The 19,867-nt window shown below is 39.8% G+C and overlaps 1 protein-coding gene across 1 annotated transcript in view; it reads right to left on the bottom strand.

Moving 5' to 3' along the window:
* Positions 1-4,218: 4,218 nt before the first annotated feature.
* The window catches only part of DDX10 (DEAD-box helicase 10), a 169,536-nt gene continuing 153,887 nt past the window's right edge, over positions 4,219-19,867 (bottom strand). Inside the window, exons 17-18 of the mRNA XM_033053165.2 lie at positions 14,926-15,059; positions 4,219-5,114 (exon numbers count right to left, since the gene is read on the bottom strand). Coding sequence (XP_032909056.1) covers positions 4,925-5,114; positions 14,926-15,059 — 324 coding nt within the window. The 3' untranslated portion in view covers positions 4,219-4,924. The remainder of the gene's footprint in view (positions 5,115-14,925; positions 15,060-19,867) is intronic.

Below are 19,867 nucleotides of genomic sequence, written 5' to 3'. Positions count from 1 at the left end.
ACATCAACATGCTTAACAGCAAGTTCAATTTACAGCAAGTTCAATTTACAGCCTGTGCTTACACACTGCTTTTTTTGGAGAAGCTTAGGTTTAGCATCAGAGGGACAAGCTGTGCATGACAGAGAGGACTCCTTTAGTCCCAGAGAGGCCATAGCCATGAATATTATCTTCCTCCACGACCCCATACGTGTTTAGAAGAACAATGCTCATTAGTTTCCTCTTAATGCAGCTGAAATCTCAGTACAGCTACGTCTCAGCTCGAAAGGATTTCAAAAACTGTTCAACAAAACTAATTCAGTTTAATTAAACTTATCTACATTTTATAGACAAAGCACATCTCAGACAATGTGCAAAACTTACAGATAGCATTGACCCAAGAGATTCCACTCCTGGGTAAAGCTGCTAGCTGATATCCCAGTGTAATTTAAGCAATCATTTTTACATGACTGAATCTGATGAATCGTTTTCTTTGTGAAAAATGGCTTCTGGCCAGACAGGGACAAAAATAGGCAATGAACAATGCATTCTTGGAACAGATCAACTTCTCTCTACTGATTTAATCGTAGCAATACCTCCTAACAGACCTGAAAAGAATGTTCTTCTGCATTAGGCTTTCTAATTCCTTGATGGTTTTGACTGACTGATTTGCCTTTGAAGTTGGAGGAGCATTTCATTATAAAAGTCTGCACTACTTTATTATAAAATGTCCACATAGTATAAACTAATGCCTTGATAGCAATTTTTACGACTTACAAAGATGATGGCAATGGATTTTTCTGGCATCTAGTTCCACCTTTAAAGATAAAATTTGCAGATCCTTCTGAGAATAAACCATCAGTTTGGAAGAATAAGACTAAAAGCAGAGCAGCTACAAACACCAGAGAAGAGAGCAATATAACAAACAAATCTAATTAAATGTGGTCCAAAAGTAAAGGTAATAGTCTTTTCTCGCTAGAATTGTTTATTGCAAATTGTATGTTTCTTGGAGCTACCTTAACTGAGCTCTGGATCTTGTAGCTTGAAGCACGCTGGGTGCAAGGTTTGGCTCCACTCTGCACAGGGTCCCTGTCAAATTAACAACAGAAGTGGCTGCTGCACAAGTGTTACTGTCCTTCAGCTGCCTGTCACCAGCCTTCTGCCCAATTCCCAAAATGGGCAGCATAAGGAGTCATCTCTTCCAGGACAGAACCAACAAGCTTATTTTAAACCTCAGGTTATTTGCCACAGGAAGGTTACAGCTGGGGCAGTGACCTGCAGCATAAAAGCAGTAACACCCTGAGCTACAGTGGCCATTTCTGCAGCAGCTGCAGCCTACCACAGCTCAGCATCCTCGCTCCAAGGCATGCTCCATCTCTCACAGGATATAAGCATCAATCAGGTCAAACTAGAGAGCAGCACGATAAAGAAAAATACCCATTAGCAGCCTTCACTAAGAGACATTTTCTTCTCGTATTTAGTATCAGTTTAGTCATATATATCCAGGATTACAGGAACCCACAGGGTCACTTCAGTATCTTCAGATCTTGTACTATGTTTTATAGTCTGAATTGAATGTTCTCTACCACAGTTCTCTGTTTTTTAATGTTTTGCTTCAGGCATTTCTCTCTCTTTATGAGTACGGCTGGATGGCAGCTCACACCAATCAATGGTGCAGCTGAACTCAGTAGCAGGAGGAATTATTTTTTACTTCTATCCATACAATATTTAAGGAAAAATGTCCATTTAAAATGTTAAATATTAATTTGCAATTCCTTATGTTAGAGCCTAAATTTCTTATACTCTTCACACGATTTAATGTGCAGCATCAATAAGGCCTTTACAAAGTGAACACTGAACAGAAACGTCTATGATGCTGAGGTTAACACTACCTCTGCTATGACACATTTTATGTGCCTCATGAAAATACTGCAAGCTGAATATCTTCAGTAGGTAGCACATCTAGTGTCAGTCTATTTAACTGATCCAAAAAATCCAAACTCTTCGATGCTCTCCCAACTTTTACCTGACCTCCAGTTTTTCATCCAAAGAGGCTTCAAACAAATTGTAATAAATTATCTGGCAAACAAATGTCATCATTTTTTTGCACACAACAAAGAGAAAAAATGGATTCTGAATAAAAGCTGACTTAACTATGCCATTACATAAATGCCTAATGTATATCTTAGAATTAATTAGCTACATGTAATAGAGCTTAATGCTATACCCAGCTATAAATCAACACATTAGAACCATTCTAGCAGCAGGAAATCAACGACTATTAATATAATATACAAATGCAAACTGATCTGAAAATGCATTATCTAAAACAAGACTTCCTGCTTGGCAGTTTGGGCCAATGGCCTTGGAAAATACTCAGCACCTTCCTCAGACTCTTCCACCCCTCCTGAAGGAGTGTCCAAAGGGGATTTTCCATAAGCTGCAACTTACAGGGGTGAAGAAGCCTGAAACCCACCCCAGCAGACTGCAACACCTGAAGGTTACGATTCTGCCACAGAAGGCAGCTCCAATGCCAAGTGGGAGGCTGCTCTTGGTAAACCGCAAGTGATTTAGGAGTTGTAGATCAACTAAAGTTATCAAGGAAGTATTTGGCTATAATTTCCCTGCTTCCACTTCTCCTGTGTAAAGCTGGGACTATAATGCCTATGAAGTATAACCTTGCAGAGGCTTGGGATTTATCCTGATGCTACAGGGGCACACCTGGCACCAGGAGAAAAGGAGACAGATGATGGGTGGCATGCCCAGCCAGCCCTGCTCTACCTGCCCATTAGCCCCAGACACTCATGCAAGGTCTTTTGGTATCAGATTGAGAGGTCCCTGGGTGTGAATTGAAACAAGCTCCCTGGAAAACACCCTTCAGTCACATTAGTCTTGAGATTGATATTTGTTTTGTCTATTTGTGCTTCTTTTCTTAGACCAGAAAAACACTGCTAAGAGCAGGGCTGGTGAGGAGCCCCTTAAAGCAGACCTACAGCTGACATGATAACCCAGAACCACAGCTGCTTCCCAAAAATGCTGAATGCTGGATTTTTTGTCTTACTATTTCTAGCATATGCAGCAGTTATCTGTTCTTACATACAGTCGTGGCAGGGAGCCTCTGCCTTAAGCCCCTTCCCTCTTCTTTTCCACATGGCTTCATTCTTTATATACACACCATACCCTCAAGGACGGACACATTTGAAGTAGATGGGCAAACTTCGTAAGGATTCAAGAAGTGCTGGCTTTGTATCAAACAACACAAAGACATTAGAAACTTCACTATCCAAAAATAATAAAGGCACTTGAACAATTATTTTAATGCAGATAATTAAAAAATCATCACAAGAAGTGCCTCAGAATCCTTCCAACATGTATAATTTAATTTTTAGTCTTTTAGTCTTACTGTTCAGTAGGTAAGAACATTTCTGTCTCACTTCAGTATAGAAATAAGAATATTCTAGTCAGAAACAGTAAGTCTTTTGGTTTTTTACTTGCCTGCCTCAACAACTACTGTTCATGCTTCTTAGAGCAAAGCTTTGATTTGAGAGACATCAGGTGCTGTAAGAGAACCCTACCAAGCACACTATTAATCTGTGAATATCTCAAAGAAATACACACCACTGTATATATTGTCACCCATATCCAGATCATCTTTGAGCAGCTTTCTGCTGGTGGAGCTCTCTGCACTGCAGTTTTCTGCCTTCCTCCACAGCTACAGGAGCAGGAGCTCTGCTATCCCAGCACAGATAGATAGTTGCTAAGGCTGCTCATTACATTCACTGCAGCCATTCACAGGATGGCACATGGGACACGTGCACCAGTCACAGCAGCCCCACAGCAGATCCTTCTTCATTAACAGATTCATCAGTGATGCTGGTCCCAGATCACAACACTTTCCAGGCCTGCTGTGGCACTGTAGACTAAACAAACACTGTGCATCAGCTGCCAAGCAGGTCCCATCTTTCATGTTTAGCTGTTTGTGAAACTCAGTCATTTCTTCTTATTCCACATTGTCAGGAAGGAACAGATGGCAGATGTGCTCTGCCTATAATAGTTTTTATGATACCGTGCCTGCTGGCAGAACAGTGGAAGAAACATTTGGAGGCAAGAATTTACAGTATATTTTCAGTTTTGGGTAACTGAGCTAAAGGACAGCATAGAGTATAGGGAGAGGAATAAAGGGTTGTACTGAATAGGTGATGATAGATTCCTATGACAAAAAAATTGATACTGACAAAAAAGGAGTATTTAATATGTTCATATGGAAAGACCAAACAGATACAACTATGAGACAATGTGTTCTCATTCATATGGGATTCAAATACAAGACTGTTTTAGCTTCTAGAAGTTGTTTTCTGAATTGCCTAACACCAGCGACAGAATCATAACAAAAATTATACCTGACGGATAAATACATGCTTTCATAACAAAGCTGAAAGACACCATTAAGTTTACATCAAGGCTCTAGAATTTTTTATTAAAATATTCTTAAAACAGATGCCTTATACATAGAAGAAAGTACATACTTTATTTTTAAGTAATATGATCTGAGCTGCCAACAGTATTTCTTCCTTAAAAATTTTAGTACACATATATCTTCCAAAATAACAAACCTGGCATAGTCAAAAAAGGAATATCCTGTTCTCATTTAAAGCAAGATGAAAATAAAAGAAGGTAATTGTTTCAAAACTTGGAGATTTAAATTATGAACATGCTACTGCAAAATGATACCTGGGGATTTAGGTTGAAAAGTTCATTTAGAAAGCCTTGTAAATCAAACTAAATGTTGCCTATAACCTCTGAGCCAATCTAAGGCAATCCCATTGCACGTGGAACTCATTTATCTACATTCACTGGTACCCAGCTGCCCAGATGCCAAACTCATTTTGTGTAAACTACTGACAAAATTGTGGAAATGTCCCAGAGTAGAAAACCTGCAGAAAAATAATTAGTTGTGACTGTTGAGCAGATGCAGTACAAGCTCTTCATCCTCTGCCAGAGAAAGCCCAGTGTCTAATGGCAAACAGGGGTCCTCCTCTTGGCTGAATTGCATCTTCTTTCTTTTCAGTGGCATTTCTTCCACTGTGGTACTGTTGTTATAGCTTCTCTTCTTTCTTCCCATCTTCTCCTCAAGTTCACTGCAGAAAAAAATCAATTAGTCTTTTTAACAACTGTGGTAATCAATATCATCATGTAATCTAACAATTCCTTTTAAACATGGCAAATTTGTGTCAAGATAAGAGCAAACAAAATTACAATTCAGAAGGGTGAAGCAATGGGAGCTGATGAACTTGGAATATCTAAATTAGAGCTGCTCTCAGACCGAGGTGGTGGTGGATGTTCTGCTGTCTAAATTGATTATAGTGTATCAGGATATTGCTATAAGTCTTATCTAATATTTGCTGCCTAATACAGCAACAGACAACTTGACAAAACTGATTTAGCAATGTGTCAGAGGACCCTGATATGAATTCAAGATCTTGCCTATGATAAATATGCACCAAAAATAAAAATACAAGAACTGTTTTTTCACTGGCAAATACGACACTTAATACAATTTTGATCTGGGACTATCTCATTCGATCACTCTTTCCCCTTCTTTCAAACATTTCCCTTGGAAGCTACTAAACACCTCTTTGCCATGAGAGGAATAGGAAAAGCCCAAACCCAGTAATTTTCCCTGGTGAATTCCTATTTCTTCTGCTGTTTTTTCTTTTATTTTTGTTTTTAAGACTTGAATGAACTGCCTTTTGCAGCCTTCAATTTAGATGAAACAGCTGCCAATCTGTTTTATCACCCTGGCTTCTACCACATGGCCACATGACAACAATGGGAGGAAAGACAGAGCTTTCATGTATCTTAGTGTGTTTTTTGTCCAAAACATAGAAAAAATGCTATAAATCTTATCTAAGTCTAACACAATCTAATAAAATCTATTCTAAGATATATCTGTGAACCACATTATGGAGAGCTGGTTGTTGTATGCTGTAGAGTAGAATTCATACCCCAAACCCAGTAAAATCTAAACCCCCACACCCCAAACTGTACCATACAAACAAGCTAACTGGAATAAAACAGCATTCTCAGCTTTTCATGTTTGTATTTTTAAAAATATAACAAAAATAGAAATGGAACTTAAAAACTGAGTTAAGGCTTTTCTAAAAAGTTGGTTAAATTCAGATTTTCAATTAAAATTCATCAAATTTCTACTCAGAAAATTCAGTTTACTTACAAAAAATGTTTCAACAAGAATTTTTTCATATCCATCATTTTCATAATTGCTTAAGTGTAAATGTAATATGCTTGTGAAATGTTCCGTTCAGAAATACTGTTTAGACACTTCACAATTAGAAACAGCTGTTACAATAAATAGCTCTAATTGAGGAATACTGTTCTTAGAATCAACACAGCAAAGGAACCCAGTGCCCAATTCAACCCACCTCCAGTTGCTCACCTTATTTTTTCCATTAATAGAATTAGTTAACAGTCTGTGAAATGCTGGTTTCACCACTCACTGGAAACCAGCCTAACCCAAACACTAACCCCAAACATGGCAGTTTTCAGCAAGTTCCCAAATGCTCTCTGAGAGGGATGAGCAGCACAATGCAGCTTGTACACTGCGCTTCCTGGCTGCCCCTCTATAGAGATGAAGGAATTACTACAGGAGATCTGACAGGCTTGTGCTGGTGGGCTGCAACAAGTATGACTTGTCTCCCTCTCTGGTCCATCCCACCTTTCATAGAACAACCTCCTGCCTACTCATTACAGCCCAGAGGAGGGAGGGAAATCCTCGAGAAACACCCTGTGTTTCCACATTAAGGCAAATTAAATACTCTGCCTTTATATTGTTCTTCCCTGCCTACCCAAGAGAAACATAGTGAAGAAATGTGGTCTAGTGAAAGGTGTCCTTGCCCATGGCAGGGACTGTTGGACCTAGACGATCCAGAAGACCCCTTCCAACCAAAAATATTCAGTGATTCCATTAATAGATAATAACTGCTCCAAATACTCACTCTTCCTATAATTCACAGGATATAGCAACTTTGCTGGCTTTGAGCTGTCATTTGCATGGGGGTGGCTCTTCAGGGCTCTCTACCAACATTTTTTAAATTCCTTTTCAGGGGAGAGGATGCTCATATTTCTTCTCTCTGTAGTGCTTAAGGTATTCCATAAATGCTGGAGCTATACTGACAGTATATGAAAATATACTGAAGCATAAAGAATTCTCACTTTTCCTAGTGGACAGTGTGGGTCTGGGCTGGAGTCTCATGGTGTTCACTTTGATCAGGACAGACTGTAGGGGCTCACTTTAAAAGCACAAGAAAGGCCTCATTAAGTAAAAGTATTTTAGCTTGTTTGCAAAAGAGCCAATTATTTCCAGTCTTTGAACGGACTCTGAAGCCCAGTTTGCATTCATAATTGACTAATGCTTCATCTAGGACATTAGTTAAAAACATCTCAGCAATTAAAACACTGCAGAAACCTCACAAGCTATGCATTTATACCTACAAGCCATGAAATAGCAGACTTTAAACACCAAAAATTATAATTACTTTCAGAGTTTCAGAGGCCCATAGGCCTATATATCTATAAGGTAAAATATTTAAATATAAAACACATTCAGAAGGAACTAAACTGTGAGATTCCTCAATTTTTTTCCACAAACAAAAGCACATCAACACAATTATGATTAATTTTCATCATAAGTTTTGTGGGATGATTCTGCTGAGTCAAACTGCTTCTTACTATTACTGATGGATTGTGTAACTTGATCAGCAGTGTAAACAAAAGATGCATCTACACACAGGCAAGTGTATTTTCACATTAATTTGACCCCAGCTGGGCTGTGAACTGGAAAGGTGAATAAAGAGGAATATAAAACACAGGAAGCAGCAGCAGCAAAACCAACAAGCAATGAAGGGAGCTAAATAGTTGCGTTTTCATGATGCACAAAAAGTAGATGCAAAACAGTATTTGATAACAACAGCTTCAGAAGGTAAACAGAGAATCACGGGAAATGTATGAATAAGATGTTCCTAATTTTGAGATGCAGAAGCAAGACAGACTGATTATCCACAGAACGATTTGGGTTAAAAGGCACCTTTGAAGAACAGCAAGTCCAACCCCCATCCCTGTTCCTCCAGGATGGATTTTCACTGGTTTGGGTGGTGTGGAAAAGGGCTGTACTACTCTGAAGGAGCAGTAGGAGAGTTGTAGCTTTTACAAAAGGTGATAGTGGCAATTTTAAAAGGGAGATGAAGAATGTGTGGTATCATCATGCCCAGAGATACCCTGTGCTCATTCAGGGCACTTTTCCTTAGCTGTATGGACAGGAAGCTCTTTGGAGGAGTTGTAACATGCATAACTCTCAGCTCTACAAATGAAAGGAGTGTGCAAAAGCAGCTATATGGGAATATACTTCTGCACTTACTGTCAAATTAATTCCTCCTCAGTCTCCATTAACTGAAGGCCTGTCACCCTGAAGAGCCAGTATTTTTATCATTTCCCATGGACATAAATGGCCTCTCATTCCTCACAAACACACAAACTGATGTACTACCAGCTAATGTTCACGAATAGCCAAAACGAAGTTCTGCTAAGGCAAATTATTTTCTAGCAGAATAACTCAGTTAGAAAGTAATTCCCAATTCAGATCCAAACCAAGACCTGTGCATCCTTTTGTTCTTTTACTAATATAATTTCAAAAGTGGCACATGCATCTGGTTTACAATTCCTTCCTTTTACCATCTGGTGAAATTTAGCTTTTCAGCAGCCTGAACAATCTATGCTCTCTGAGGCTGCCTAATGAAAGGAATTACTTTGTGTTTACACAGGTGAGGAGCTACCAACAGCCAACTTATGAACAGGCACAGTAATTTCTGTGGCCACCATTTGCACAGCTGTAACACCTATGCTGTCATTTGGTAGATAGTATTTATTATTCAAACATTAAAGTATAGTTTATGAATCCTGTCCCTAAAACAAACTCCAGAATATCTGAATATAGTCTGGGAAACAGGATCCAACTATGACCCTGATAGCTATACAGCAAGAAACTCTAATTTTAAGCTACTGCAAAATAAACTCACATGTATGTTTTCAGGTAATAACAGGGAAAAATAGAAATCATTAATTGTAAGTATTTATCTCTCCTCTGGGCTTTAAGCAATGTCTTAACAAGCTGTAAGGTTTAGATTTTAAATGCTTGAGAATCAGCCACTTGAAATGTGCAGTCATACAGCCAAGTAGCTGTTAAACAACATGGTCCTGGCAAGATCTCTAGACAGGCACTTATCAGAGAATGCTTTGGAGTATAGGTTTACCAGCATTCCTCTGGAAACAAACGCCCCTGCCACTGAACTACAGGCCATGAGTCAAGTTTTCAGGCTACAATAAAGCACACAAGCTCTTTCCCAAAGAAATGCACAGGAATAATGAATGAATCTGCAAGTAAAATACAGTTCAGAAAAGTTAAGAATAATTTATCCCATAAATATTGGCATTTTGCTAATCAAACATGCTGGGTCCAAAACTTTTTCCATGTAAAAATTTTAATTCAGAAGGCCACGGCAGCAATCCTAATGAAGATTAATTACTGCAGTCCCTTCCATAAAGCTCAGTGCAGCTTCTTCCTTACTTGCTGTCAGAATGCTACAGCACATAAAAATGGTAATTAAAATACATTGTGCTATGTTTTTTTCTAGACCTGGACAGGCTGGATCAATGGGCCAAGGCCACCTCTAGGAGGTTCAACAAGGCCAAGTGCCAGGTCCTGCACTTGAGTCACAATGACCCCAGGCAGTGCTACAGGCTGGGGGCAGTAGCTGGAAAGCTGCCTGGCAGAAAAGTACCTGGGAGTGCTGGTCAACAGTGACTAAGCATGATCCAGGGTGTGACCAAGAAGGCCAATGTCATCCTGGCCTGGATCAGCAATGGTGTGGCCAGCAGGAGCAGGGCAGTGACCTCCCCCTGTGCTGGGCACTGCTGAGGCCACAGCTCCAATCCTGTGCTCGGTTCTGGGCCCCTCAATGCAAGAAAGACATTGAGGGGCTGGAGCGTGTCCAGAGAAGGCAACGGAGCTGGGGAAGGGTCTGGGGCGCAAGTGCTGTGAGGGGCAGCTGAGGGAGCTGGGGGTGTTCAGCCTGGAGAAAAGGAGGCTCAGGGGGGACCTCATCACTCTACAGCTGCCTGATGGGAGGGGGTGGCCAGGTGGGGAGGGGGTTGTCCAGGTAACAAGTCACAGAGACAAGAGGAAGTGGCCTCAAGTTGTACCAGTAGAAGTTTAGATTGAATAATGGGAAATATTTCTTCACCAAAAAGGTTGCTGTAAAGCCCTGGAACAGCTTTCCCAGGCAGGTGATGAAGTCACCATTCCTGGAGGTATAAGGACATGGTTTAGTGGGGCTTGGCAGTGCTGGGTTAACACTCTGATGTTAAAGGTCCTTTTCACCCTAAATGATTCTATGATTCCCTTACTGGCCATTCCACTGATATAAATCAAAACACCTTTAAAATGGAATACATAAGCCTCTATCAAGAGCAATTCAATACCTCAATGTCCAATTTTGCAGCTAATCAGAATGATCAAGGCTTCTAAACTGCGACCTTTAATAATGTCTCTCCTATGGTGCTTTTCTGGCCATCACAACATTAAGTCCTGCCCTTCGCAAAGATATGACCTGAATAATCCATTTTAGAAGAAGCACCATGATTTGCTGATAAATCGTCTCAAAAGACAATGTAATGTCAACCTTATCAAGAATGACCTAAAACCTAGTAGGTCAACATCAGCATCCTGCTGTAAGAAACTGCAATTTGTCTATAATTTTCATAAATAAAGGAAGGCACACAACAGTAGCACTGACTACTAACTTGCACACTTGTCACCTGGTGATGTCCATGAAGTGACAAACAAAGCAGTACCAGAACTAAGATATTTGCCCTCATATCCAAATTCTTCTTCATACTGATCTAGAAGTTAATGTGATCAGTCACACCCATTAAAGATTTAAAGAAGATAATGATGAGGTCAAACGGAACTTTGTTCTTCCTCAACATTTTTATTTAAAGAGGTTGAGGAATTAGAAATACCAAAAACTCAATCTGACTGCAAAATGAATATTTAAGAAATCCAGCTGCTTTTCCTTTCACCCTGTTCTATATTCTTAGATTTTTCACCTCATTAACAATTTACATTTGATAGCCTTAAACCAAATATGATGAATGTTGCTAGATATACAAAAATTAATCTCATATTACATGCTTGAAGTCATTAATTACTCTGCTTGTAGAGGTATGGCTGGAAGGGAATTTTTATGCTAAGGCAAATTTAACTCCTGATTTGTACAGCTCCCCTAGTTAAAAAAAAAAACTGTGGGAGGACAGAGAGAAAATTAACAATGGTTTTGAATTCTGAAACCATGGACAGAGGGTCTATTTTTAAAGACTCTTGAAGGAAGACACCCTAGGTCTCACACTTAGTATGAATTATCCCTTCTAGAAGCATTCTTCCCCCCTTAAAGTAAGAAGCAGCGAGAATACCTTAATACATTTCTATTTTAATCCAACTCTTTGAGCAAAATCTCTGGATTTTGGAAATATAAAACAGAATAGAGTTGTGTTTTCTAATCTCAAAGCCCAATTTTACTGTCTGCTACTCTCAGTTGATTTGTTTTTGTTACATTCATCACGTCAATATTTCCCAGCCTCAAATGCAACTCATCACACAATTCAATAGCAATTCTAAGAGAGCTGCATGAGGCATGAGTGTTGATTTAACAGTCTCAAATTAATTTCCTTCACTGTGTCTTGCTCTTTCTCAAAAGCCTGCTCAAAAGCTCAGAGCACCTCACCAGACATACTTACACTGAGCATCAAAGCTGACTTTGGAGCAGCTGCAAACAGCGTTTATATTTCTAAGAGTGCCTGAGCAGGGTGTGTTGGAAGGCCAGCACCATTGATGACTCCAGTGACAGTGCAGCACGTGATGGATAATCCTGTGCTGGCCATGGCCTGCCCAGGGAGTATCAGTCATGTTGTTACAGGCTAAATGGATTTGGCCACAGTGCAGGCACCAGTATTGGCGCGTGATTTTCCACAACTACTGCGACTTCAGATGGTGCCAGCTAAAGCTCTTCTGGGCAATGTCTCAGCATTTTGGTGCAGTAGGACAGGCCAAGGACTGTTTCCACTAAGCAGTGTTGATGAAACCACATTTCTTCAACATGTGTGGTGGTCTGTTCTCCAGCCCCAAAGGCAGTTTTGATGCTCAATGTAGGTATGTCTAGAGATACTCTAAAGGAAATCTCCACAGTTTCCTTTAGTGCATATTCTTTCTTTCCTAATCTACTCCACAGGAAGGGAAAATGACCAAAGACCTTAACTTTCTTTGAGTACTTTTTCTCCTTAAGAGCACATTACCTGACTCTAGGGGGGCCAGATCAGACACTGATCCAACAAAAGTCTGCACTTACTACCACTGCCAAAAATCTGTCCATCTCTGTCAACTTTTATTCTTAAAGCACAGCTAATCTTGAGTCTAGTTGACATTCTGAGGAAAGGATCAATACAAAATGTGACGTATGAATACACACTCCCCCTTGCACAAAGAAGGAGCGATTTACTGCTGCTCAGAAAAAGCAGATGCTTTTCCCCATCCTTGTCAGTTCTATTGACATTCACTGGTGAATAGGCTCCAGGGGACATGGCCACCAGCCTGTTAACTTAGGGCTATCTAGTCCTTAAATACATGTCCCACACCCAGTCCTGCATACTGACTCCACAACACGAAGCGACACACGGGTAAGGACAATCTAGCCCCTAGGATTCACCCAATTCAGATGAGAAAAGCAAGAGCTTTATGAACATAGACATCTATGCTCCCATCTAAGTGTCAAGATCATCCTTATCAATCTGTTACGTGATACATTGTTTGTCAGAAACACAAATGGCCTTCTTGTTGCAGTGAACCACAGAGGACCTCATGTGGTATCCCTCCATCTTTCCACAGTATGCAGGTCTTCTAGGTTACAATGTAAAGATATGCCCAAAAGTATCTATTCTATCACCATCTGCTGAAACCAGGTAGGGCAGTGATTCTTATCTCTGCGGGAGATATCCTCTGCTAATGGGCCATCTGTTAAAAAACAGATGGGGCATTGTTCTTTATCTTTCCCACCCTTCCTCCAGGAAGATATCTTCTGTTAATGGGCCATTGAGTCTCACTGCATGACTGGTAAAATTATATCATCCCACTGGGAGATGCTCCACCCAGGGAGGGGAGCCAAACATTTCCTACCTAGATAAAAACTGAGATTTGAAACACCAAAGCAGCCCTTACCCACTGGTTTCCAGAGAACAAGAGCTACCAGACCTTTCCTACAGGATCACTACTTCAAAAAGACCTCTTCATCTGTACTGCTACCACCAGGCTAACTAGTGGGGTGTGAGGCTGTATTCTGATTCTGTCAGCAGTTTTGTTTTGTACTATTGCATGCATTTTACTTTTTTTCCCCATATTAAATTGTGTTTCTGACTTGGAGACTCTCACTGGTTTTGCTTTCAAAAACATTACAGTAGGCATCAACTACAGATCCTCATTCCCACTCTGTGCTTTTCTATTAAACTACATGAAACAAATTCTTCTGGTTCATACAATTATAAACACTGTTTTGAATTAATTTATTATTATATATTTACTTCATCTCAGAGTCCACTTCACTTGAGCCTTGAAGAGTCCGAACAACACTGACTCTTAGAACTTATCAAGTTTTACCTGGCACAAATTTATTTAATACATCACAGGGATCATCAAATCCTTAAATTATTTCAACATTTTTTCTACCCTGAAATGTGACAGAAGAAAAATGCATGTCTGAAACAGGACAGACCCACCACTGGCAAAGGCTGAGCCCGTCAGTGATAGTGGGAATGCATCTGGGATAGCATAGTTAAGAAGAGGAGAAAAAAACTGCGCAAGGAGGTGCTAGAGCAGAGACTCCCCCACAGCCCATGGTGCAGACCATGGTGAGGCAGCTGTGCCCCTGCAGCCCATGGAGCCCCAGAAGGCTGTGATCCCTTGGGAAGCCCATGCTAGAGCAGATTTCTGACAGGACCTGTGGCCCCCTGGAGAGAGGAATCCACACTGGAGCACATTCACATTTGCTGGCAGGACTTGAGTGCACACTGGAGGAACCTGTTCCTGAATGACTGTATGCATGGAATTGACCCACACTGGCATAGTTCATGAAGAATTGCAGCCCACAGGAAAGAGTTGAAGAAGACTGTGGAAGAAGTCCCCTGTGGGAGAGATCTCACATGGGAGCAGGGAAAGGATCCTCCCTTGAAGAGAATGGAGTGGCAGAAACAACACATGATGAACTGGCTGCAACCTCCATTCCCCATCCTTCTCTGATGATGAGGATGAGGATATAGAAAAAAATTGTAAGCTAATCCTGGCAAGAAGACAGATGTGGAGAGAAGATGTTTTAAGATTTGGGTTTATTTCTCATTACCCTACTGTCATGTGATTGGTAATAAATAAATTCATTTTTTTCACAAGTCAAGTCTGTTTCACCCATGACTGTAGCTGGTGAGGAATCTCTCCTGGTGTTATCTCAACCCCTGAGCTGTTCACTACATTTTCTCTCCCCTCCTCAGGTAAGGTCAGTGATAGAGTGGCTTTGGTGGGCACTGGGCATCCAGAGAGGGTTTTGCATGTGAAACAGTCTCACCAAGATCCTTTCAATACTGACTCAAGAAATCATTCTTCTACAACTTCACAAAAGAAAATAATAGCCTTTAGCTCAGGCTTCCGTTCAAGCACTTTACATACAAACTTAAATGTCAAATAGTAAGTCCCATGAGAACTGCAAGATGAATTCCTAAGATGTAAACAAAACAGTTTATAAAAACCATAATTTTAAAATCAACATGGAAGATGGTGCATACCTATAGTTGTCTTCACTTTCTGAATCTTGCTCTACATCAGAGTCCTTGTATTTATCAGGATCTGGGAGAGTGCTTGGATCAAACTCGTCTTCACTTCCACTGTGAGCAAGAAAGGCCACTGTTTCCTCTTCAGCCTGTGAGGTGACAAACGGAGAGTTACAAGACAAGCAAACAAGTCCATGTTACTTGTCAGAACCCTATTAACAGAGAGGCTGTAACAAAAACGACTGCCCCCAAATGCAGTCAAACACCACCAGTATTACAGCCAGGAAAAGAGAATAATTTCTGTCATCATCAGTGCTCTCCTCCAAGGTTGACGAAACATTATTAAAAAAGGAAGCACAAGGATTTATGTTCAAATTCTACTTTCCAATATTGTAATCTTAAATCTACAAAATCTAGGAGAGATGTGGGCAGCAACTAATCAAAAGCCATCTGAGAGCAAGTGTCTAAGTAATATGCAGCTTTACTGTTCCTCAGAAACACACTGGCAAAGAGATACTCACATGTGGACACATAAATCACTGCTGTAGGTGAATTTAATGAAATAGTCTGATTTAAAACTCATCTGGGTGTCCTTGCAGTTAAAAACCAAAAAGCTGCTTAAGCTGAATTAACTACTCTAAGGGAGTTTAAACCATCCTCCGCAAGAGATAGATGTTCTTCAGGAATCTTCCCAGATCTCCTCACTCCTCCCCTCTGGGACTCAGCTTCCCTCTGTCCCCACAGCACATCTCAGGATAGGCTGATGGCATTGGCAAATTTCCCCAGGGTGTGGTAGTGCCTCACTAATTCCTTAACAAAGAGAGCCCAGAAGATGCTGCTCCATAAAAGTACTGGATAATATAAAAAAGCTGACTAATTTCACAGATACAGGTTCTGCTCCACTCAATCCTGAACTGATGGCACCACTTTTGTGAATTTTTGCTAGTAGGCACAAAGAAACTAGCTAGAGTGGAAGCCACATACAACTGTATATGCACACAGAAATGAAGACAGAAAGCTTATAAGCATTTCTAAGCAATGTGAACCCTAGATCCATGCATATTTATGCTGGAAAGCAAGAACAAATTCCAAGAAATTATAATTAAAGACATTGCTACCTTTTGTTTATATATCTAATCAACATGTGCACAGCTGAGTTTCTAAAACAGTACTCATTTAAATGATCTTTCATTCTATTAATAACTGCACATCATTATATATTTAAAGTTAATTTTTGTTTTGATTTTTCACCATTTCTATCACCAAGTTTTTAAAGAACAGTCTTTATGTGCACATACCTTCCTGCAATAAAAATAAATTTAACAGAAAAAGCCAAACAGAAACCATATCAATGGTCTCTTTTATATCTGCATATAGATTGAGTGAAAGGCAATGAGTTGGTGAAGGGTAAGATTAGTCACCACTACAAGAGTTCATTCTTGCTTGATCAGTGACACTTCTGCAGTGTACTGAAAGCAAGTAGAAGAAAGGGACAAAAGCCAGATTTGCAATCAGAAGGCAGAGGAAAACATACTGAACACACATTTTGTTCTTTACTACAGTAATTTCACGATTGTAAGCCACACCTGATTATAAGCTGCACTTCCGGGTGTCGGCAACGTTTCGTTCTCTGTCCATATATAAGCCGCAACGGATTATAAACCGCACTTTCATTCACAGTGAGGATCCGTGTGCAACTTTCACAAAGTTGCCAATTAGTAACAGAATCGCGGGATCGCGGGGTTTACTGGCTCGGCTCGGGGCCGAGCAGGTTCGGTCCTGCTGCCCCGCCGCCGAGGCTGGGTGGACTCTGGCTCGACTTGGGGCTGCTACAGGCTCGCACTTCTGGGTTGGTAAATTTCTGAACTTCACCCATATTTTGGCCGCACCTGATTATAAGCTGCACTTCCGGGTTCAACCCAAAATTTTAGTCAAAATGGTGCAGCTTATAATCGTGAAATTACTGTACTTTAAATACCAGTAAAAGTAATTATATAGCTGGGTGTATAAAATGACTAAAAGGATTGCCAGATTTTTCAGCACTGTAAGCTTCCCAAGGTAACAATCACCAACACAAAAGCATGTTGATTCTCAGGCTCACAAGAAAGTTGGTTTTGGTTTTGCAGAGTTCTTGCTCAGAAAAAAAATCTTCAATCTCATCTCTCTTAGTACAATATTACAGAGCACTACTAATGCCACAGAAAACTATTTTGAAGGTCACCTTTTTGCTAATGATTTTTTTTATTTGAAAATCATTCTGCATTAAATTATAGCTTATTTAAATTTCTTACAACATTAAATATTTGCACTTTACTTGTCCTTCCAATTGAACCAATTCTTTCGGTACAGATGGTGCATACCAATCTTATATTGAAAAAGAGAAGTAGCATTCAAAGCTACTGTATGGAACAATGTATTTTTTAATACGTATGTGTGACACCATGCAACAGAGTTCTGTAATACTAACATTTATTGGCAGTCATCTTTTAAAACTTGGGCTGTTCATTCATATTCTCCATTATGACACACAGACCAAACCCTCCCTTTAATTACACATCCATTTCATTTTTCTCCAGCAGAAAATATGCAGAGAAGTGTTAAATATAATGCTTGCTATAGCAAAAGAAATAATTGGCAAAGAGGCCTCTCTCACTCATCACGAATCATGAGGTTGTATTTCTTATAAGTATCACTGCTTACATATTCATTAAAATATTTCCAAGACCCTGAAAATGTTAAGAACCTGAGCAGGAACATTTATCATCCACAGCTGAACAACAGAAACTCATTACTCTTCCTCTTTCACTTCGAATTTTTATCAGCCAGTTAGAAAGAAGAAATCTTGTGACTTCACATTTCTCACTACAAGAGCTGGAGAAAAGAAGTAAAATCATAGTTCAAAATGACATGTGCAAAAGTTCTTCAGACACAACTAGGATGCAATTTACAGACTCAGGACAAGATTTGTCCTAAGGCAATTGCCATCAAAAGAAATAAGAAAAGATTTTGATGGTTTGTACTTTATGTCTAAGGCTGGCTACAATGGAGCACAGACTTTGGAGTGTGTATTTATTGTGAAGCCCGGCTGTGGAAGGAAACTTGCCATGCTTGAAATCAAAGACATCAAATCAGGCTGGCCACGAGAACTGAATTGGGTGGCAATCATCTTTTTACTCAGCTCAGGGATGACAAGTTCTCTCTTTGTACTACACCAGCCCATGTATTTTGTAATTCTAGTTCCACAGAAACTTGCACAAAGACTTTCAGTTTGAACATGACACTGAGATGCAAACATTTTTGCATTCACACAGTCTACCTCTGTAGAAGAGAGTCTTCTTATGCAAACTCAACAGTTTAGAAAAATTCAGCAAAATTTCTGCGTTGGAAGTTTTAGAAACCTTGCTGCCTTCAACATTCCACATTGTACCAAGTCAACAATCACATTGGATGTTACTGCGGTCATTTTGAAAACATGCACCCCTTGACAGAGACAGGACAGGCTCCTCTAGAGCTTTTGCCATGTTTATCAACAGAATACCTCCAATTCAACTTCTGTCTTTGTTACAAGATGTAATGACAACATCCTCTCCTCTCCTCTTAAAGAGGTCTGAGTAGTTGATGGAACTCAGGCAAATGAGTTAGGCTGGCTAAAAGAAACTTAAAATGAAGAAACTTATGTACCTCAGACACCAAGGGACTTGAATGTTCAAAAAAACCTAAAATGATATCTCATTTCTACCCGGCAATAGGAAGTCAGGTGGCAATTATCTGACTATAATCATCAGAAGAATAAAAGGAGAACCAAAAAAACACCATGAAAACCTGTACATAGAAAAATATTGTATCTACCAAGATTTCATTTCTAAAATATGTATTTATTACAGTATTTAATTTATATCTAATTTAATAAGATTTTTTTCCCTCCAATTAAATTGTCTAGAGTTGCACTTTGATGCCTTAAGCAATTTATTAGTTTCTAGCAACCAGGTTGAGAGGGCAGAAATAATTGCTTAGGCACTATCAGTTCTGTCCATAGTATGTTACAAAGCACAGTGAGAAAATATTTTCAATTAGCTGGAAACAAAACTCCTAAGGTTTGTTTATGATTTGATCACATTTATTTTGAGTCCATCACACACAATACTCAGTTCTTTTTGAGCTATGCCACCCTTTAGTTTTTGCTGCTATGGTCTCTCCCAGTAAGTGGTGCCTGTGATTGTAATGTTAAGAAAAGGTAAGTTCTAAATATTGCTAGGAGATTACGCAACACAGGTACACAACTTTTAAAAGTTTAGCATATTATGGCTCATATAAGAGGACATTTAAAATAAAATACCTTGTAAGATCTGACAGCATTCTAAATTTTCCTAATTTTCTTCTTTTGACAATTATTTTGTAGATGAAAACAGGAGTTGCTTTGGCATCATGTTTATGATGGAAGCCATTTATATATACAGAAAGGTTTTATAGCATTTCCTTTAAAACATCTTACTCTAGATTCACCTGATCATCTCGCAGGTTTTGGTTTTTTTAATAGCCTGTACCCCAACCTAACATACTGTCCCCAGCTGACGAATGATTGCTCTGATATTTCATCATCTACATTGCCCCACAGCAATTCTGGCAGTTTAAAAATGGAACACAACCTTTGACGTTGCTAGGGTGTTGATCCAACAGTTGCTTTGACGATCAACACAAAAGCCTTAGCCTGTACTGAAAACTGAGAGCCAGTGGAGCAAACTACATGCAGACTGACACACACAGCGCTGTCCAAGCCATGCCAAAACTCACAGCTCCCCTCTATGCCATCTAAAGTGCATCAGTGTTCCATGGCTCTGGCCAGAAAGGTCAGTAGCCAAAAACTGGGGAAACCAAGGTTCCAGGTTAGTCAGCCAGACACGATCCTTGCACTAAGATGACCTCACTGATCTTTGGGCTCTGGAAGGAGTCGGTCATA

This window comes from Catharus ustulatus, chromosome 2 (genome assembly GCF_009819885.2).
Source record: "Catharus ustulatus isolate bCatUst1 chromosome 2, bCatUst1.pri.v2, whole genome shotgun sequence".
Lineage (NCBI taxonomy): Eukaryota > Metazoa > Chordata > Aves > Passeriformes > Turdidae > Catharus > Catharus ustulatus.
Note: the sequence above shows the minus strand (reverse complement) of the source record. Positions and strands in the feature narration are given on the sequence as shown.